Here is a 22,500-nt window from a genome sequence, read left to right on the forward strand (position 1 = left end):
TTCTATTCAATTCAATAAAAGGTTATTTCTATAGCGCTTTTCTCAATTGACATTGTTTCAAAGCAGCGTAACAGAAATGTAAGAAATATAGAAAATGATACAAAATTGACTCGTATTTTAATGTATGTGTGTTTATCCCCGATGAGCAAACACTCGGGGTGAGTGTGGCAAGGACAGAAACACCCTATAGAAGTTAAGGAACCTTTAGAGGAACCAGACTCGGACTTATCTTCATCTGGGAGGCACCAAAACAGTGATTAAAATTCACACATTATGAAAACATTACAAACACTGGAGAAGTGTGTGATTAGGAGTAATGTCATTCCTACAGTCAGGTGGAAATATGGAACCAGGAGCTCCTGAGCAACATCTGAGATTTATCATTATAGATTCAGGATATAGAAATGTTGTATCGAACGACATCTTTTTTTTTGTTTTTCTTACTTACGTTTACGGCATTCGGCAGACACCCTTCTCCAGAGCGACTTACGTTTTATACGTTTTTCATTCACTCGGCTGAGAATTCAGTTCGATTTAGTTCAGCTCAGTTTCTAGAGTACGTTTAACAATAGACAAAAAGCAGGTTTTTACAGAAATAAAGAAGTTGAGGAAGATAAGGAAGCTGTGGCAGATTGGGGCCGAGATTTCAGCTCAAAACCTTTTGAGAGGAATTCCGACACCTTATTCGCCTTGGGTGGTTCCTTGAAACTCCAGAGTAAGAACGGGAGCTTTGAGGATGGATTTGGACTGTAGTTAATGTCAACAGTCTGCTACATCGATTCAGGACTACAGGTTGCTTCTGATCATCATCACTGCACCCCGCAACATTGTTTATCTGCTATAAATGGACATTCGGTGCAACCCAGATGAGGATGGGTTTCCTCTTGAGTATGGTTCCTCTCAAGGTTTCTTCCTTATGCCATCTCGGGGAGTTTTTCCTTGCCACAGTCGCCACCGGCTCGCTCACCAGAGACAAACTTACACTTATAAAGAACGTCTTATTTATTCTTTATCACCACATTATCTGTGTAAAGCTGCTTTGAGACAATGTTCATTGTTAAAATCGCAATACAAATAAAATTGAATTGAATTGAACTTATTCGATAAACTATGAGAATCAGAATATGTTATTGATCGATTAGGGAAATTGTTTGGTTGCACACAGTAAAAGATGAAAGTAAAGATTAAAGTAAAACAATTACAAAGTAAGAAAATATAAATAAATATACATATTAGGTTATAGGGCTCTGGGGTTGAGGTTCAGGGTTGCTAATCTGAAGGTCGGTAGTTCAAGCCCCGGTATCACCAAGCTGCCACTGTTGGACCCTTAAGCAAGGCCATTAACCCTCTGTGCTCCAGGGACATGGTATCATGGCTGACCCTGTGCTCTGACCCCAGCTTCCTAACATCGCTGGGATATGATAAAGAAAATACAATTTGTGTAATCCAGCTTCCATTATAGCAGCTATAAACCTTTATTCCCTCAACCATAACGCGAAAGAAACAATGGTTCCCTTTAAAGAAACCGTCCAACATAGATCTGGATGTGGGAAAAGTTATTCCGGAGAGCGCGCTGAATCCTAAAAGCTATCAAGTGTTAATATTGTTAGTATATTTTTTTTTTTATATCGGCAATCGTGTTTCTTTTTGTTGTTGTTGTCTGTCTGATGACCGTCAGAACGACGCAAAGTCGCATAAGAGATGAAATCATGTGATAGCAGTTGTGAGCCGGAACTATCGGAGGTGCATAAAGGGGGTCAATAGAGAGGGTCAGGCCTCATATGTAGAGGCAGATGTTGGACCATATTGCATCGGATTGCTGCAGGATCGCAGGGAGGAACGAGGAAGACGCGAGGAGAATAAAAAAAGTGGAAAGCAGGTGGAAACTGGAGGCTTCTATTGTGGGGAGATACATTTTTTTTCTCTGACAAGCCCTTAGAGAGAGTGAGAGAGAAGAAGAGAGAGAGAGAGAGAAAAGACATGGAGAATGAAAGTGTGTGTGTTTGTGTGTTCAGTGATAAGCATAATGCATTCCTGAGTGAAAACCTTCGGCCGAGATTCCGATCTGCTGCCATTGTCCTCGTGCGCCGAGGTCAGTGACAGAGCTAACAGATAACCTGCCGGATCGATCCAACAGGGATCACGCTATCTCCGCCAGACCATAATAGGTCTACACACCGCACACACTACAAAGTAAAACACACACAAAACGTCCTTATTTTTTGTATCTAATATTTGAAATTAAAGGTCTTGTGTGTCACTTATTAAACTGAAAATAAATAAGGAATCAAAACAGCAGTCCCTCTTCACAATACATTTTTATTGGGCTTTTTTTTTCTTTTCTTTTTTTCTTTTTTTTTTTTTTTGTCATCGTCCGGGGTCCTAATTGACGTGTGGAGCGAGAGATTTCTTGGCAGCGCCTTTAGTTGACTGCGGCTCGGGTCAAAGTTCACTGTTTTTAATCGGAGTACAGCAGAGCTTACGGATCTTTTCACCCCTCCCTCACTCCTCCGCCCTGTAAACAACACACACACACACACACACACACACACACACACACACACACATAAAAAAAAACAAAAAAACGGAAAGACAGATGGATATAATAAGACAAGGCACAATGGCCAGGGGTGCTTGAGCGGCTTTTGGAAAGAATCCCTCTTTTTCTCTCTCTGTCTGTCTTTCTGTCTCTCTCTCTCTCTCTCTCTCTCTCTCTCTCTCTCTCTCTCTCTCTCTCTCTCTCTCTCTCTCTTTCTCACTCTCTCTCTCTCTCTCTCTCTCTCTCTATATATATATATATATATATATCACTTGCTTTTGACTATCTATCTATCTATCTATCTATCTATCTATCTATCTGTCTGTCTGTCTGTCTGTCTGTCTGTCTGTCTGTCTGTCTATCGATCGATCGATCTATCTTTCAGTGTGTTATTTAATTCCTTGCTTTCTGTCATTCTCTCTTTCTATTTTTATATTTCTCTCTCTGTTTTAGTGTGTCGTTCACTTTCTTGCTTTCTGTCTTTTTGTCTGTCTTTTGGTCTCTCCTTCTATCTTTTAGTGTCTCACATGCGTTCTTTCTCTCTTTCTGTGTCTCCATCTCTCACTTTCTTTGTCTCTCTCATTCTTTCTGGGACAACAGGGGGGACAAAATGGGCTTTCTTTAATCAGAGTAAAGCGAGGGATTAGTGTCCAGGGGGAAACAATAGACGCCTACAGGTCCTTTGAAACACTTGTAGATGGAGAGTGATGGGTAGCAGTGGCAGCATGTGGTGTCTTTAACGGCATCATCAGGGGAATCGGGCTTAGAGGACGAGGCTGAGCTGCCACTGTCGGGCCCTTGAGCAAGGCTCTTAACCCTCTGTGCTCTTGGGGCCATGCTGGAATATGCATATTCAATACAAAACATTGTGTTTGTGAAACAGGTTGCTTGAAATTCAGAGCTTGGGGTACTCACTGATTAGATTTAAACTAGCCCAACCTGGCAACCCCACACTTAATAGGGGTGGAGCAGCATATAACCTGCCCCAGGGGGCTTTTATTAATGAGATGCATTTGAATACAGTTATAATGGTATAAAAGCTTAATCCATCAATATCCAATATCCAATATCCATTAATATCCATTAATATCTCTGTGTGTGTGTGTGTGTGTGTGTGTGTGTGTGTGTGTGTGTGTGTGTGTGTGTGTGTTTCTTATTTTTTGTCCAAATGTGAATACATATACAGTACTTAAAGCATTAAATAAGGTTAATTAAATATGTATGAGTCTGTGCGTGCGTGTGTGTGTGTGTGTGTGTGTGTGTGTGTGTGTGTGTGTGTGTGTGTGTGTGTGTCACAGTAGCTGCTGACATTTAAATTTGTCTGTCTTATTAACAAACTTCCAACATTCAACCCTGTGTGTGTGTGTGTGTGTGTGTGTGTGTGTGTGTGTGTGCATGCTTGTTTGCCTGTGGTTATCCCAGGGGCAGTGTGCTGTCACTTCTTGTCTAGTCATTCTGATGATAGTGAGGCGATGCTTTGAGCATGTTTAGTGGCAGCCTTGCAGAAATTGTGTGTGTGTGTGTATGTGTGTGTGTGTGTGTGTGTGTGTGCGTGTGTGTGTGTGTGTGTGTGTGTGTGTGTGTGTGTGTGTGTGTGTGTGTGTGTGTGTGAGGGAGCGCATGTGTCACTCGTTGGCTCAGAGTGACAGAAGCCGGTCCTGTAATAGAACTCAATTCTGAGAGCAAATAAAGTAGTCTGATTCAATGGACTGGACACAGACTGTATCTAAGACACACACACACACACACACACACGTAGCTCAACTGAGAGAGGAATTGAGTCACGCTCGGGTACACACACATCCAGGAGCCGCGGTGGAGGTAATTGAACATAAATGACCAACAAGACCTTATTTTATCGCCTATTCTCTCAGTGCAGCTCTCACACACACACACACACACACACACACACACACACACACACACACACACACACACACATATACACACATATACACACATATTCCATACAGGCATTTACTGACCACATAAATCCCTGTGTGTGTGTGTGTGTGTGTGTGTGTGTGTGTGTGTGTGTGTGTGTGTTACATAAATACATACAGTGTCTACAGTATAATACAGTGGAGTTTTTTATAGATGGAGATGTATATGTATGATACAGCTTTCAGAAAAGTCTGGCGAAGGTTTTGATGGAAAGAGAAAAGAACGAAAGACAAGACAGAGAGAGAGAGAGAGAGAGAGAGAGAGAGATTGCCATGACCATTTGCATAAACCAGTCTTTGTTTCCTGCTGGTGGCTGGCAGCCAGAGAGGAACAGAAGGACGGAAGTTTTACTCACAAACAGCCACTCGCTTTCCAAATCTTAAAGAGAAAGACACAATTCAAAAATGCGGCCAGTTTATCATTTTTTTCCCTTCCTCCTCCTCCTCCTCCTCCTCCTCCCTCTTGTGCACACCGATTCTCTCATGGCTGCACAATTTGGGCAATATTTTCTATAATAACAGCAGCGCCGACAGCAACGCAGCTGCAGATCGCAGGTTTACATAAAGCACATCAATGCCCTCGCTCTGATACGCCATTGTTGCTATAGGAACAGCTTACACAGTGACTCGAAGTCTAAACGCTCTGTGTAAACTTTTTCCTACAATTTCTGTTCCGTTTTTGTTTTTTCACATTTTTGTAAGGAGTTTCTAGTTTCAGCACTTTGTAAACTTTACGTTTCCCTGACATCCTCAGGATGTTTCTTGGTAACAAAATGTTTTCTTTTTTTTTTCGCCGTATTAATTTCAAGAGGAAAAAAAGAGAAGCAATTCAGGAGATATTAATTCGTGACATTTTGGAAGGAGTCTATAGTTTTAGCCCTTTGTAAAGCTATAAACTTTACACTTTCCTGACATCTTTCCTGGTGTGTTTCTTGGCAACAACAGTTTCGTAGAGTTTCTTTGTAACAAACTGGGGTTTTTTTGTGCCGTATTTTTTTCAAAAGAAAGAAAAGGGAAGCCATTTAGGAGATATTTATTTGTCCCATATATGGAAGGAGTCTCCAGTGTCAAGCTGTAAAGCTTGTTGTAAAGCTGTAAACTTGAGGCTTTCCGGACATCGTTTAAGATGCAGTTTCTTGGAAACAAATTTTTTCCATATTAAATTCAAGAGAAAAAAAAATCTGAGCCACATTTTTGAAAGGAGTCTCCAGTGTAAAGCTGTAACTTTACATTTTCCTGACATCCTATTAAACATCCAAAGATTCTTAGTAAAAAACTTTTTTTTTTTGCAGTATTAATTTTATGAGTAAAACAGAGAAGCTGTTTAGGAGATATAAATAGGAGGCATAAATGTAAATGAATCAGAGATAAAGCTGTAATGTTTCTTTGTAACATGACAAAAGAGAGATAAAACAAGGCTGGTAAGGAAATGATTGTTTATAGCTGCTATAACATAAGCAATAAAAGGAATAATGTAGATTAGATGTACCTATAAATAGATAAAAATCGTAACATGTCAAAGATAATAATAAAACATTTCTTAGCACGTATCATTTGGGGAAAGAAAAGGATCGAATTTCAAGCAGGTAACAGTGACTTTGCCTCACCACATTATCCTGTCATTCATGGATTTCCTATAACATCACATCAAGGTTGCCACAACATCATTTGTGCTGAAGCTGACACGAGTCACTAATAGTTCCTGCTGAAATGGCTCTTCTTTTTTTCACCACTGGTGTTTCCTTCGTTTCACTTCCTTTTTGCTTAATTTTCTATTTTTCCATGATGCTCCACAGCAATTGTTTGTTGGCCTGAAGACGTCAAAACTTCTCCCTCTTTCCTTAACTTTTTTTTTTTCACGTTGCTTGTCTCTTTTATTTGTCCGTCCCCGAGCCTGAACCCCGTCTAGAGTCAACAGTGCAGTGTGTCTTAGCACTTGTCTCCTTCAAGGTTGCCGATAGCTGTTAGCATCGGCACCTCGAGGGACTAAAAGTGACAGCTCTGTCTCCCAGCAGCGCACAAACAAGCAGCAAGCCTCTTTCAGCTAATGGCCCCGCTGCTGTTTTTAGCCCTGTTTACTTGTGATGATGTGAGAGTTTGGCATATTCATTTATTCATGGATCGCTTTTCTCTCTATCTCTTTTTCTCCTCCACCTACCCTTGACTCTGTGTCCATTGTCCATCTCTTTCTACCCTGTCTCTTTTACCCGGTCTCCAAGCAGCAGCTGTATGCAGCTCAGTTGGCAGCCATGCAGGTATCTCCAGGGTCCAAGCACAGCGCCGTGCCCCAGACCAACCTGGCAGGGACGCATTCTCCAACTAGAGGCCATAGCGAGAAGAGCAGGAGCAGCCCAACACCCAAGGTTAAGGTACGACAAGGACTCACGTTCTATCCGATATATTTTACTCGGCATGCCTCTGTGCTTTGCTGCATTGTGTACAAAGGGAAATGTGTTTGTGTCCTGGCAAAAAAAAAAAAAAAAAAGGAAATCTCCTCTTTCTCCTCTATTGCGTGACTAATAGTAACATCCTGTATCCAGCATGTCTACTGGTGTTCTGTCAGCTTTTTAGGTGTCATTCGATTCTCTCTGGGTTCTACAAGGAAAGTATATACACTGATCAGGACCACTGACAGTTCAAGTAAATGTGATGTGTTAGAAGCAGGAAAAATGGGCAAGCGTAAGTTTAAGTGAGTTTGAGTTTGACCCAAGCCAAATTGTGATGGCTAGACGACTGGGTCAGAGCATCTACAAAACTGCAGCTCTTGCGGATTGTTTCCCGGTCTGCAGTGCTCAGTATCTATCAAAAGTGGCCCAAGGAAGGAACAGTGGTGAACCGGTGACAGGCTCATTGATCCTCATTGCGGCAGACCCGTGTGGTCAGATTCCAACAGACGAGCTACTGCAACTCAAATTGCTGAAGAAGTTAATGTTGGTTCTGAAAGAAAGGTGTCAGAGTGGTGTCACAGCACATCACAGTTTGTTGTGTATGGGGCTGAGTAGCTACAAACCAGTCAGGTGCCCATGCCCATCAGAATGTTATGCCTGATTGGTGTATACTGTGAGGTGAGGTTTATTTGCCATTAATTAAAGGAGTCTCCAGTGTCAGTATGTGTCTGGTGCAGCTAAGTAAGTCAGGACAGATGAGTTTCTGTTTTGTCGTCTCTGTATCCGGGCAAGTTGCTTCTTTTGTCTTTGCAAGTGAGAACATAACAGATGTTGATAAAATTACAAATTATTGATTTTATTGATTATAAATGTCCCAGAACCTCTGATGAATTTAAGTATGATTTAAACTTTTTTTTTATAAATTAAAAAAGAAAAAACAATAACTGCTATTCTTTGGCAGGAGTGTTATCCATTTCAGGCATTTTGGGGCAATTTGATGTTTGTGACTTCACCTGGGAACAGTACATGTGTGTGTGTGTGTGTGTAACAAAGAATGAGGTCGGGTCTAATGGAGCATAAAGTGAAACTCCATGAATACCAGGCGATGCAGAGATAACAGGCTCCAGCAAAGCTGTTCTTCCCTCCTGCTGGTCTAGTGGTCAGCCTCAGAGCTAGGTCGCCCCCAATGAAGCCTTTTCCATCCTGCCCGGTGCACACTGGCACAACCCACGGGGCAACCCGCTGCTGAATAAACATGTGTTTAGCACTCTCACTACCAAGCCTCTGTCAAGACCCAGATCAGAACTGGACAGAGAATGGGGTCTGTTTGAACAGAGAGAGGGCAAGGTCTGGCTCTGAGCCACATGGCTCCTCCAGCCCTCAGCATACTTCATGCGGAGATGGAGTTCTGGCTTTCACAAACAATATGGCATAATTTCTGGAGCAAGCAGACATCATTTGAAGGCTCCCCCTCACCATATCGTTCACAAGTGTGCCTGTGATTGGTCTAAAGAGCATGCCACTTGAGGCCTTTCTTAACCTTGCCTTCAGACTTAAGCCTGTTTGTCTGAACGATGCAAATTTGCTCTGACTCTACCTGTACAACTTTTACACTATCTATTCATTGATACACCTTGATGGTTTTAAGCTTGCCAACTGCTTTCAAATATGTTTGGGGACCCCATTCCAAATGGTGTTTATTTGCCAATTCCTAATACAAATGCCAAAGAAGAAGGCATTAATACTTTACTTTGTTTCATATGATTTGCTGAAGCCTCCTCTGGAGAGAATTACAGCAATGAGATTGACACTTGAGAAGTGTCAATAAAAAGATGGCGGCCTCCCTTCCTGAAAGAGATGGTCCTTATTCTCAACATGGACAATTCCTTCACCAAATATGGGGACTAGCTATTTAACTAATCTTCTGCTCCTAAATTGGAGCAACTGTATTGCCCACCATGTCAGTTTGAACTGGTGTCATGAGCTAACTAACTGCTACCATGGGAGGAGGTGGTAGCTTAGTGGTTAAGGTATTGGACTTGGTACCAAAGATTTTGAGTTCAGATCCCAGTTTCACCAAGTCTTTCTGGACCAGGGCATATACTAAATGTAAACGCTATCCACACCCTTCTAAATGGGTTGGTCTTCCATCCAGAAGTGGCAGTTTTTGTCAAAACATCTTCGTACAAAGCTGCCATGCCTCTATAGATCAGTGACGACTCTTATTTCGTACTTTGCTTCATTAAAACTGTTGCTGGATTCAAAATTATTACCAATACAGATTTGGTAAAGCTTCTCTAAACAAACTAACAAGTGAGAATGCTTTATTTTTAAAATGCGCTGACTATTTGGTGAAATATCCCCCCAGCCCACCCTTCCAAATAGAACAGTCTTTCAGAAGTGGATAACTCCTGTCGACTACCTAGGTAGCTCTCTTCCTGTTCTCTCTCTTTCCGGAACCATAAATTTACCCTCATCTTCTCCCCTCTCTCCCTGATGAGTTGCAGATGCCGTATTATTTCCAGAGGCCGCTCAGGCATCTGGCCCCTGACCCCCCGATAGTATAGCGGCCATCGATTGGCTGCGGCCCCCTGCCAATCATCATGCGAGGCGTTTCTGGGTAATGCATACAGCTGCTACTTGGACTCATGGGTGCTCTTCGTTCTCTATTAGCATTTATATGGAGTGGCTGGAGATGGTGAGGGACGAGGACTGGGGTAGCTGAAGTGCTGCTGCAGCTGATGACAACCGCAAACGACGGCTTTGATCATGTTTAGTGCCTCTTCCAAATACAGGAGGTCCAACTGTTATCTAGAAACAGAAATTGATTGTTGCCCCTGTACTATTTGTATGCAAATATTTGAGTCGCATAGACTCTGATTTAACCCCCTAGCCTTCAGCGCCGTGCCAGCGCAACCGATTGTTTGGAGGTGTTAATGTTTAACAATAAATTAAATAAAAAGTGACAAGAGTAACCATGACTAACTATAAATCATTCTAAAGGTCTAAGCCTCAAGCAGAGAATTTAGATCACTGTTTTTCTATGGAAAACGTATAACGAATGTATTTGCAGTACGCACAAACATAGCATAGAAAAATGCACTACTTACACAATTATTGTAATAACGAGTCACTTTTGTTAACATCACAGTACTTCTATTAATGTATTGTTTGTATATGTTTTGGAATAACTTTCACATAAAAAAGCCATCTTGTTGGTAAAAAAAAAACAATATGGCTGGTGGTCTAGTGGTTAGGATGCGGCGCTCCCACCGCTGCGGCCTGGGTTCGATCCCCGGTCAGGGAACCAACCTCAGCCACTCTTAGTGCCGGTCCCAAGCCCGGATAAATGAGGAGGGTTGAGTTAGGAAGGGCATCCAGTGTAAAAACATGTGCCAAATCAAACATGCGGATGATCCGCTGTGGCGACCCCTAATGGGAGAAGCCGAAAGAAAGTTTTATGGCCGGTAGAATATAGTGTTACAATACGAATGAGACCACCCACTAAAAAAAATTCATAACAGTAAAAGAGGCGGTATCTCGGGCTTCAGTTTACATTCTATAGGCAGGTGCCGTGACTTTTTTTTTTATCACCACCTATCATTTCAAACCTTTTCTTTCCAGCCAGTAGCATTATGGAAACTAAATGATTGATGGAAAATTAGGTGCAGGATTCTAACGATATATAGGAGGATTTTATTCCCCATGTGGGGGAGTTCTTAGTTTTATCATGCTTTAGAAACTCTTAGTGGTCAAAGAGAGGAGCATGTGCACTGTGACACACCAGGAAGTAGATGCAGCTTTTGGTTTTGCACAAACAGCTGTTTTCAGCTCGTTCTAACTGGGTTTTGTTTACAAAAGAGAAAGGAAAACGAAGAAAATGGACAGTCAATAAGTTGTTTTATCGGAGATTTGCACAAAGCAGCGACGAGGAAAATATTCTTGGGGGAGGAGTAAAAACAGAGACTTGGAAATCTGCATGGGGATGGAAAATCTGAGCCTAATTTTTATCTGTGAGTTACAATATATCTCCCTTTACAGTTTAATACGGTTATATTTTTATAAGAGACATGCGTGAAGTGTGTGTGTGTGAGTGTGTGTGTGTGTGTGTGTGTGTGTGTGTGTGTGTGTATCGTTGGGTTTGGAATAGCCGCACATCAATACGAATGGCCATGACTGTAAAACAATAGCATGTCTGCTTACCTTGCCATCAATATGAATGCCAAATCAATATCAATAGCCAAACATGTATAACAAAAGCCTTTAACGGTCAGCCATTCATTTCTATGCAGACTGTATGAATAGAGTATGAATGGCCGCCTGAGTTTAGCAAGTGGCTCTCAAACAGGGGGAGGGAGAAAATGATCAGACATAGTCTCAGATAAATCTCATTTGTCATGAAAATCTTCGTAAAATTTGAAATATAAACTCATGAGACATGTGGCTTTCAACGCAGTACTTTTCCGGATTGCTTCAGGACTGATTTCATGTATTTATATATGAAGAAAAAAAAAAGTTAAATGCAGGAAATTTATATTCGAGGTACTTCATCATCTATAACTTATCTTTTTTAGAGCAGTAGCAACTTTAAATAATTTTCAGTGAAGGTCAAAGTGTCTTCTTTCCGAAGATATCTAAATTGTGTATGTAGGTATGTATTTTTGTCAGGAACTGTTAACATTTAAAGTTGAGTAGGGCATTTCAGCATTTCAGAGTCCCAAAAGCTGTGGCGAAGGCTAACAGGTTGCATGTATGCGCATATAGACTATTCATAGAAGAATCGTTTAATTTCTACTATGATATAAAGATAAGAAGTGCGACCATGTAGCTAAAATTAATTTAGCATAGTAGCCATGTTTTTAGTTTCCTTGCATGTGTTTTGCACTTGGTAATTTCGTTTCTGTACAGCGACAGCAACTGGAATGATTTCAGTCATTTTGGATTAGGTTATATCTCTCTATTTTCCCCCTTCATTTTCTTCCCTTATTCCTATCCTTTCTTTCAGTCTTTCTTTCTTTCAACCTCAGTCCCTTTAGGATTCTAAAATCTCTGGTTCCACTCAGGGAGCCAGAGGGCAGCATGTATATTTAAGCACTCCTCTGTCCCTGAAAGTCAGTGTGCCCACTCTCCTTCTCTCTTGCTGTCATTTCTTTACACTCTCTCCATCCTTTTTGCTTTCCCGTCCTCTTTTTTTCTCTCTTTTCCCGGTCATTTGGAGTGGTGTTCAGTGTGTCAGACAGCTGTTTGGACCGAGGCACACACAGCTTAAGTGATTTACCTTGAGGGGTTGGTCCACAGCTCAGGAGGACACAAACACACTCATACACACACACCCACACACCTCAGAATTGGCTACTCATAATTATTGGCACCCTGAAAGGAAATTTTGAAATATGTTAAAGAAAGATACAAGAATCGTTTGCTGGAAAATACTGGAACCTTAAAACGTTTTGGAGAGGAAATACCAGCAAGAACCTTTTCCTATAAGGTATAACAACATTGGAGGTGCTTATCCTGGACCTTCTGCCATGAACATTCTCATAATATATATTTGTTTCATTATCGGCAGAGAGAAAATGATACTTTCAAGGGTGCCATATATTCTGGAATTGCACAAATGTGTATATTTGACCTTATCTGTAGTTGAGCTATGTGGGCTAAAGAAAATCCAGAACAATCTGAAAAAACCCGCATAATCCACATGGCTTAAGAATTTTAAGTTTTGTATGGCAGGCTAATGTAGCAGCGAGGCGGGCAAACAACACGTTTGCTCCGCCCCCCCACTCTCATCCACACGCCTGTTGCCACATACATATACAGTATACTTCAAAGTTTATTCATTACGGTAATGTAAATTGCTCTGTATTGCTAAATTATGTACGAAGTTGTATCAAAAAGGTTCGAGACTAGTTTTGTATCAGTCCAACAGATCGCAGCACAAGGCACACAGTCACAGGGAGCACCGACCTTCATAAGTCAATGTGCCAAAAGACATCGTCCTGTGTACACACATGAGTTTCTCACTGAGAAACTCGATCTTTATATTACCCCTTTTAAAATGACTCATTAGGAAGAAATTCTGTGATGAAGTATTGGCTACTGATTGCTCACTATTTAGCAGTGTGATTGATAGCAGGCAGAAACTGGCAATGATGAAACAGAGAGAAAATGGGATAAACGCGAATACGCTAGCAAATCCGCAACAATTCCTATAGAAAGTTCTTTTCGAGGAGCTGCGAAAAAAATTCCAGGTTTACGACAATGGAGTGTGTAATTATCGCGCTCGCGTGTTCCCAGACTTTGCTACAGGCTCTCGTAGGCGTCTAGGCTATACGATGTATAGGTTCATGGACAGTCTGTGGGTGTAAATCTGTTCTGCTAAAACTGCAAGCTGACCACGGAACTGTTTGGCAGCTACAAGGAAGAACCAGATGAGGCAAGTGTTGCTGTGTGTGCATGTGCGCAAGGCTGTGTGTGTGTGTGTGTGTGTGTGTGTGTGTGTGTGTGTGTGGATAGACACGATTAGGACAAATAGCCAGGCGGACACACTTGTCTCGGTAATTGAAACGTCAGGCAAGGTGATAAGAAGCAGGGCAAATGATGTCACTTACATATGTCAGCACTCTGGCAAGTAAGAAAATAAGACACCAGTATGCTGCATATCATTGTACTACCAGGCGTTTGCCTGGCAGTGCTGTTGTAGTAGAGTTAACACGATCAGTGGTATTGAAGAATCTGAATCTGAAAATAACCAGTGGTGGACGAAATACACAAACCTACTTGAGTTAAAGTAGAGCTACAGAAGGTAAAATGTGACCCCAGTTAAAGTAAAAATTCTTCCATTAAACATTCACTTGATTGAAAGTACAAAAATATTTGCCTTTAAATTTACTTAAGTATCCAAAATACTATGATTTTTCTCTTTATCACTGTCACAAGACTCTTTACTTAATCAATTCGGTTTGATGTGAAAAGACTCGAATGTGACTCTCAGCACACCGATCTATTAATAGAATGATATTAATGAGTCAAACACTGATTGATATCTAATAAATGATCATGAGCCCAAAACCTTCTTTTCAACCACTTTAAATAAGGCCATGTGTGTTGAGGTGAGTTCGAGTCTGGAGTTTCTTCATCATTTATTCCTCTCTAAATGTTCTGCTTGCTGTTGAACTGATGCTGAACTGCATGTTGGTGACAAGTAGATACCACCAAGCGACCATCAAAACGAGTTGAAAGCAGAGCGTGCGCTCGACCCTGATTGGTGGTTTGACCAGTTATGTTTTAATCCTCATTAATAAAAATGAACAATTAATGTTGCAAAATGTAGTTGAGTAGAAAGTCATATTTAACTTTCACATGTAATGAAATGAAAGTAAAAGTTTACCCAAATGCAAATAGTTCAGTAAAGAACAGAAACATGAAAAAGCTACTTAAGTACAGTAACGACTTCCATTTACTTCCTTATTGTCCACCACTGAAAATAGCTACTGGTATTTGAATCTAAAAATATGGCCTCAACTGGAAATATAACTATGAATCCCTGCAGAAACACCAGAACATTGTGCTCTATTTGTATCCATCTTCAACGCATCATCTGTTCATCTCGAATAATTTATTCAGATTTGTTTGCATCACTATTACATCACTTTAGCTAATAACGTGAGCTGTTTCGAACCAGCGGTTGCTCACATTTAGACATCGCGGCTAATGACGTGTTTTACTGCAATTAACACTAAGCAAGTAATTATGGCTTTAGCGAGCAATTTCCGATCTAATCCATTGCTTGATCTCCATAACAGTAGAGCCATGTCAAGGATTGTGTGTGGCACTAACCAAGCCTGGGCATAGCCAAGCACACACAGCTTAGCCAGTCTCTCCCAATTCACCTCTCAGCAGCTTAGCCGCATTGGCTTACGTCCCGCCCGAGGATTTGCCTTGCGGAAGAACAATCCAAGAAAGCAAGGGAGGGGGGAAAAAAGGGGTTCGAAAGAACAAGGCATTATCTGTAATAAATATTTCTTCATTGATTTAGTGACAAGTCCAATTGAAAAAAAAAAAAGGGCCAGAATTCAGTATTCGGTGTGAGTAAGTCCTTGTTGTTCGAACAGAAGATCCTCAAGGTTCTCTAATGAGAATGAATTCTATTAAGAAAAAGATGAAAAAGCGACTCTGTAACTTCACTCCACGTGAGCGAGCTCTCCCATGACCCAGACTCAACGCGTTACAACGGCTTGTATCTAAACAGTAGCCGACCAAGAGAGTAATTGTTCACTGTCTTCCTCCTTCCTTTCACAACTATTTCTCTTGGGAGTTTTTCTTTTGGCATCGTCGTGCGTTAAAAAAAAACAACTTTTTTTTCTCCCGATGCCGTGCAGCTCAGAACACAGGTGAGGTGTTTTTTTTTTTTTTTCGTTCGGAAATGTCATTGGTCTAATGTTATGGGGTTCAGTTTTGTGGCTTGAAGTTTGTGAAACCGGGAAAAACCCAGGAAAAATTCATAAATTAGTCGCTTCGTTGTTTAAGCCGCGGGGTTCAAAACGTGGGAAAAAAGTAGCGGCTTATAGTCCGAAAAATACGGTATATAATAATAAATTCAAGCCATGTGATAGGTGGCATTGTATTGAGATAATTCATGCTATTAATGTCACCTGAAAGTGGTTTTGTTTTGGCTCATCAGTGTATTTGAAGTAATAGGTTGTGCTGTTTAGCTCCAAACTGCCTCTGCAGTGGTTACAGTAGTCCATATTTGGACATTTTGTTATCGCAACTAAATTAGTGCAATTTCCATTATGGACAGAAATTGTTGGAATCGCTGGAAATAGATCCAGAGCCGAAGCCAGGTGTTCGAGCAGATGTTGCATACTTCGGGTTAATGCATGTGCAGCTGAGATTACTCTGTACTGTTGACTCGAAGCTGCCATGTCAGCCTAACAATGATTGACAGCTTTGATTCCCTACCAACGTAAGTCCATTCAATCCCCACAGGTGTTCTTCTCGCCCCACTTTCCATGATTTCTCTGAGAATCTTTCGCTGTGGAGTCCCTGAGCACACAAAGCATTTCAAAAGAGGCATGCTCCTCCTGGTAACATGGCCAAGTCTTCATTATAATCGTGTTGTCTTGATCGAGCAGGGTGGTGACGCCGATGCATCTGGTGTTGCCTGATCGAATTGGCCCACTCTGTGTTTCTGGTGATGTGATTAGGGCAGCAGTGGGGCAATGATTAACATAATCAGAGACCCACACATGGATGGATGTCCACATGGCAAGACTTTCTCACAACTGGCATAATATAAAGTCACCTGCTGAGTTTTGGATTTGAGGATTTTTTTCTTATTTAAGAATGGTTTCATGTTTAACAAAGATTTTTAAGAGGATTCTGAGGAACATGGGCCAATAGTTAATATCTAGGCATAGATTAAGGTCCATTGAGGTTTGGATGCTGGGGTCAGCCTTGATACAGCTCTGAGGGTTAACAGTCTTGCTCAGGGGCCCCAAAGGTGGCAGCTTGGCGATACTTGGGCTTGAAGCATAACATTTCGATTAGTAACCCAAAGCCTTAACCACTGCGCTTCCACTTCTTCAAGAGTCCCCAAATCTGCCAGAACTCTTCCAAGGCCCCAGGATGCCCCCTTCCCATTGAATGAGGTCTCGATATGGTCTCAAGGGTCTGTTTTGGAGTTGAAGTAGGAAGAATTAACACATCGTTTGACCATCTGCGCTGATTCTGGGTTTTTTTGCCTGTGCGTCAACGAGAGGTCGACGGATAGTGGATTTTACTTATGCTGATAACTAGTTTGGATCGTACTTTCCGATAACCAATTTATCAACCGATAGATTTTTAAATGGATACTGGATTGATAAATAAAGAAAACATTACACTCTATGTAAAATAGTACTGAACTTTATTACAAAAAAAAAAAAAAAAACGTGAATGAAATTAATATGGATATATTAATGAATAAATATAATGATGTTATAAATAATAAATATAGCGCCCTCCGTGCAGCACGCAGTCTCACATGTAAAAACAAACACCATTTGCCTTTAGAGGCCACTGTTGTAATCTCAATCGGTCGACATCTACTACACATTTGTAGATAACGGGTTCCTAGGAAGGTTGTTAATTCTTGTTTTTTATGGGAAAGAGAAATCTATGTTTCTGAAGGTTAAGATAGACCATTGATAAGTTACTCCAGGTTCTGGTCCTCAAGTCGCAAATTAGTAAGGTGCCACATAGCTGATCTTTTAGCATTGTAACACGAAGCGTTCTCCTTCTGGAGGCCCTGTAGTGCCAGGATTGCTCAATTGTGTGTGCATGGTTCTGTATAAGCATGCTCCTTGACACAGGTGCTCTTGCATGATAATGCCCGTGTCACAATTGCTTCAAATTGCATGGGAAACTTTGGTGTGTATAAATCCAGCATTCGAAATTGATCCGGTTTAATCCTTGCTTCATGATTATCGTATCCTGCTTTGGCCTGCGCTTGGTTGCTTTGGTTTGCCCGGCAATTTTATTTGGCACCTCCTTTGTTTCCGAGGAGAAGTGGAAGTAAAAAAAAAAAAAAAGATCACGCCAGGCCAAACGTGTTATTGCTGTTTTGCCTTTGCAGGACGAGGGCGCTCAGCCCCTGAATCTGTCATCCAAGCCTAAGACATCCGAGAGCAAGTCACCCACCTCCCCCGCTTCCCCACAGGTCCCTGCCATGAAGCTGGGTCCCGGATCCTTGAAGCACAGCGCCCCCTCAAGCATCGGAGGACCTCCGGCCCGAGTCAGCTCCATAGGTACTGGCAGCATTTTTTTATATTTCTGCTTAATATCACTTTGTGTTCCTGCTGTCGTATATAAACCTGCTTTCCACCTACACATGCCACCCGATTAATTCAGGCATTGTCACATAAGCCAGTTCCTTCATTTGCACATTTTTCTTTATCAGCATTCGCGTTAGCATGTTAATTGATGTTACATTTTTAGGTCTGCGGGGTTTAATTTTGCCGCCGGGCGTATTGTCAAGCATTTATTAGAGTTTAAGTGTAAAGAAAGAAAAGAAAGCTTGTTAAGTAGCAGGAGAGTTAGCACAGAAGAGAGAGAGGGAGAAAGAGAGAGGGAGAGAGAGAGAGGTTGTATTTCTAGAAGCTCAATAGAGACACAACGTGCTTGTGACATCCTGTACACGCAATTAGATTAGACAAGCCTCTTATACAACTCCACACGTTACCACGCGTAGCACAAACAACCTGCATTAATGCCACAATAACACAATATCTCACCGCCCTCCGTAGACACCCCTCTCCACCACTATTTTCAGAGTCCTTTCCCTGGTAATCTCTGTGTTATTTCAACAAATCCCAGGATTTAATAGCAGATTAGTGGCCCAGATGTTTTTTGTCCCCGAAAAAAAATGAATTAAAGAGTAAAGTTTTATTTTTTTCCACTACAGGAATCCCGTAAATGAAAAACATGTTGATTCAAGCTGGTGGCTTAGCTCACAATTAGGCCAGACCTTCTGCGCTACGATCTTTTCCATCTGGAAGGGTCAGGATGATGACTCAGATCCTCATCCCTGCAGTATAGCATTAAAAACAAAAATGTCATGGTGGATACAACCAGAAAAATTATCCTGCTTTCAGTCTTCTCTGCTCGTCCTAATCATAGCTTTCACCTTCCTGGTTCCTCTCGGTGACCCAGCAGAGCGACAGCTGTCCTGGGACTGTTTCCCAGCGTTTCCGGCCCTTTATGCCAACCTCTATTGCCTTTCATCCCTTCCATGTCAGTGCCATCAGGGAAAACACAGCACCTTTGCTTTTCCTCTCTTGTCCATTTTCATCATTCTGAGGCCACCGTTTCTTTAGGAAAGCTACTTTCTGATCTACAACCTAAATAGCCTTTAAATAAAAATAGCTAGCTGCGTTAGAAATATTGAGCAAAAGTGGCTAAGGCGCAAAAGATACTTTGCGATCTACAACCCAAATTGCGTTTTGAATAAAAAAAAGAACGCTAACTACACTAGGCAAAAAGTGGCTAAGCTACAGTGGCTAATAGTCAGATAGGAAAGCTATTTAATGATCTACAATAAAATTAGCCTTTCAGTTGAAATAGCTAAAAATGCTCAAATACAAAATACTAAGCAAAAGTGACTAATGACACAAAAACCATATTGCGATCTACAACTTAACTAGAATTTGGATAAAAATAACTAGCAACACTAGAAACTATTCAACAAAAGTCACTAACTGTGCAAAAGATAGTTTGCTATCTAAAACCAAACAAGCCTGTGGGTTGAAATAGCTAGTCAGCTACCTACAAAACAATTTACTAAGCAAAGGAAGAAAACTGTACAGGAAGTAGCTGAAACCAAACTAGCCTCAGACTAGCTACACTATAAGATGCTAAGCTAAATTAGCTATTGTTATTATAATTATGTTATTTTAAATGTCTTTTTTTATAGTTCAGCTGCTGCTACATTACTAAATCGTATGTACGCTGTCAGCGTAACTATTTTTACCCTTTGGGTGGAAATGAGGTTCTTGCCCCCGTTCTTGCTGTGTAGTGGACTGTACAGGAAATGCCCTACATCCGATTTGGTTGACATTCTGAGCCCATGTAGTTCAACCCGTGAATCTTGGGAATAGAATTTGGGATCAGGTTGCTTTTCTATCTCTCGGTTATATGGGTCGCTTTTGATCTTTTTCAGCATCCCTCTCTGGATTATTCATATTTTTTCTGCGCTCTGTCCATTCCATGGGTTACTTTAACACCGGACTCATCTTTTCGTTCTCACATGGAAGTGCTTAATCCCACACAGCATTAGTGACCAGATTACAGCAGATAAACAGTCGCTAATCCCACACGGGTTTTTATTAGATCCCCGGGAAAGATGGAAAGTAAAGTCTGATATACGTAAAGACACATGCTTGGATTATTAAACTGCAGGAAGTAATGCTTTTATCTGCGAAAAAAGACAGCGAGAAGCTTCAGTGTCCATGGAGACAGATGTTCCTGTATTGACAAATTAGCAGGATTCATTTTTTCTTTAAAAAAAATGAATGACAGACATCTAAGGGCAGATGTTCAGCGTCGTTATTAAGCATGGATCATATTTTTGGAAGATGCTTTCATTAGGTTTGTATGTAAAGGACTAAACTTTAATGCACGATGCAGAGGTAAACAACGGCCTATATTGATTGATTGTCACCTTTTAGCGGGGTCACTCACCAGCAAGGCCAAGTTAAAGCTGTCGTTCATGTTTGCAGTACAAAACTGACTGAACGGATCATTATAAGGCTTCATTTTCAGGTCTGATGATTTGTTACATCAAGAATTCTGCTGCTCTCAATCGCACACAGAGATTTATTCTACAAAATTCAATTCAACCACAAACGCAGGGCTGTAACTAGAATAATCAGGGACCCCTGTAAGAAATATAAATGTGGGGCCCCACTAGACCTCTGCCAATATTATATATTGTACTATCTAGAAAATAACAAAACAGATATTGTACCTCTGATTTCAAGTCACGGTTTGGTTCTGTTCGGTACAGTTAGGGGGAAGAAATGCAAAACATAAAACTTTTTTTAGACTTTTTTAGTATAATTGATTAAATTGAGTATATATCCTTTTCGCTAGACAGCGACACTGCGCTACTCGAATCCGTACCCGAAACTCGCGCATGTGAGAAAACTCGATGACTTCCTGTCATGGGCAAAGTTTTTAATGACAATCTAGCGACATGGATATATACTCAATTTAATCACTATAATTAAAAAGTGTGCATTCATTCGATTTATTGTAGGTTATTTTTGTATATTCAATTTGGAACTAAACACACTTCCGATTTTGTGGGGTCCCATTGGCAGTGGGGCCCCTAAAGTTATATAACACTTTTCACCCCACTAGTGACGGCCCTGTACCAATGTATTCAATTTAACATCAGTTCATGGTAGTAACAGTAACCCCACTTCATCGCACCACACCAGCCTTCTTTCCATTTTTGCCGGCAGTCAAGTGGTCACAGTCGTTTTTGTGTGTGTGTGTGTGTGTGTGTGTGTGTGTGTGTGTGTGTGTGTGTGTGTGTGTGTGTTGATGCATTCTGGCCCCACAGCATGCACTATGCTAATGTCCACGGCCCAGAGGCTTGACGGTGCATTAGTGCTGCATGGCCTCACCTGGTGTCTCTATTAAAGTTAAAAGACCCAAACGAGTGTGCACACACACACGCACACACACACACACACACAGACACACGCATGCACACACACATACACACGCATACATGCTCACCATGTATTGGACCTGTGTTATAAATTGAGCGTATTGAATTTGTGGTAATCATTTATAGAGGCATTGTCTTTCTTCATTACATTCTTACATTACTTGTGTTTGAATCTAGTGATGTGTCTCCTACATTACTGAGGAAAAATCGAAAACTGCATGCAGGTCAATAAATGCAGAAGAATTAAGAAGACTTAAGTATGTGCGTAATCCGATCCTGAATACGCCTAACTTTACCTGGATTCATTTTTTTTTTATTTTAAGCTGAATGAACAAGAGCAGGTTTGAGGATCTCTAAGTACAGCATATAGTCCAGAAGCCTTTCCTCACACACCTCTCTTTTAATTCTTCTTCTTGCAGACCTGCTGTCGTCTATCACCTCTGGAGGTTACCTGAATGACCACGAAGCCGTGAGCAAGGCCTTCCAGGAGGCGCGGCAGATGAAGGAGCAGCTGAAGAGAGAGCAGCAGGTTCTCGATGCCAAAGTGGCAGCAGTGAACAGCCTCACCCTCAACAACGGACGCTTAGAGAAGGTTGAGCTTTCAATCTCTTTAGTACATCTCTTACTCAACCCCCTCTTTTAAAAAAAAAAGAAAAACACGCTTGGACTCTGTTATAATCACAGCACAGCCTCATTCTATGATAATTATCTACATATTCAAATTACAGGCGCATTAGGCAAATGTGTACGCTTATATTTCTTTACCAAAGCCCATTAGAGCTTTTTATTTCCGAACCTTTTCCCCCTACACAACCCACACCTGCTCCACCATGTTTAAATGTACACTGAAAGCCTGTTGTTTTAAATAAACAGCACTTTACTAAGTTTTATTAACCTCGTAAACACCCAGATTTACATTCCTCAGTCTCGTAACTGCACAGCGCCCCTCCTACTCTCACTGTACTTCCTCAATCCTGTGCTTTAAGATGAAGTGCTGAATAACACGGGGGTCGGAGAGACACACCTCAGAAAAGTAGAAAAGAAATACATTCAAATCAATTAAGTATTAGTTTAGGAAGCAATCAGGTATACATAAATATGTTGATGAATAAATTAGTATTAGTAGTGGGATGGATGGATGGATGGATGGATGGATGGATGGATGGATGGATGGATGGATGGATGGACGTTTGTGTCTTGTTCAGAGTGACTTAGACTTATATTAATTGTACTCAGCATGTGAGGAATAAGGGCCTTGCTCAGGGGCCCAGCATTGGCAGCCTGGTGTGGATGGGATTTGAACTCACAACCATCCTATCTGAAGTCCAACATCTTAAATACTGATCTGTCACTTTCCAATACACAGACAGACAGACAGACAGACAGACAGACAAATAGAATAACAGAGAGACA

General features: G+C 41.2%; 1 protein-coding gene across 11 annotated transcripts in view; it reads left to right on the plus strand.

Moving 5' to 3' along the window:
• Positions 1 to 22,500, plus strand: part of sox5 (SRY-box transcription factor 5) — a 236,306-nt gene that overhangs the window by 205,459 nt on the left and 8,347 nt on the right. For 10 of the 11 annotated variants that reach the window (XM_046872985.1, XM_046872987.1, XM_046872986.1 and 7 more), the window contains 3 exons: positions 6,705 to 6,851; positions 17,488 to 17,659; positions 21,507 to 21,679. In XM_046872985.1, the coding sequence (XP_046728941.1) occupies positions 6,705 to 6,851; positions 17,488 to 17,659; positions 21,507 to 21,679 (492 nt within the window). The remainder of the gene's footprint in view (positions 1 to 6,704; positions 6,852 to 17,487; positions 17,660 to 21,506; positions 21,680 to 22,500) is intronic. The other variant, XM_046872982.1, reaches the window with a different exon arrangement.

The sequence above is a fragment of the Silurus meridionalis genome, chromosome 18 (genome assembly GCF_014805685.1).
Source record: "Silurus meridionalis isolate SWU-2019-XX chromosome 18, ASM1480568v1, whole genome shotgun sequence".
Taxonomy (NCBI): Eukaryota; Metazoa; Chordata; class Actinopteri; order Siluriformes; family Siluridae; genus Silurus; species Silurus meridionalis.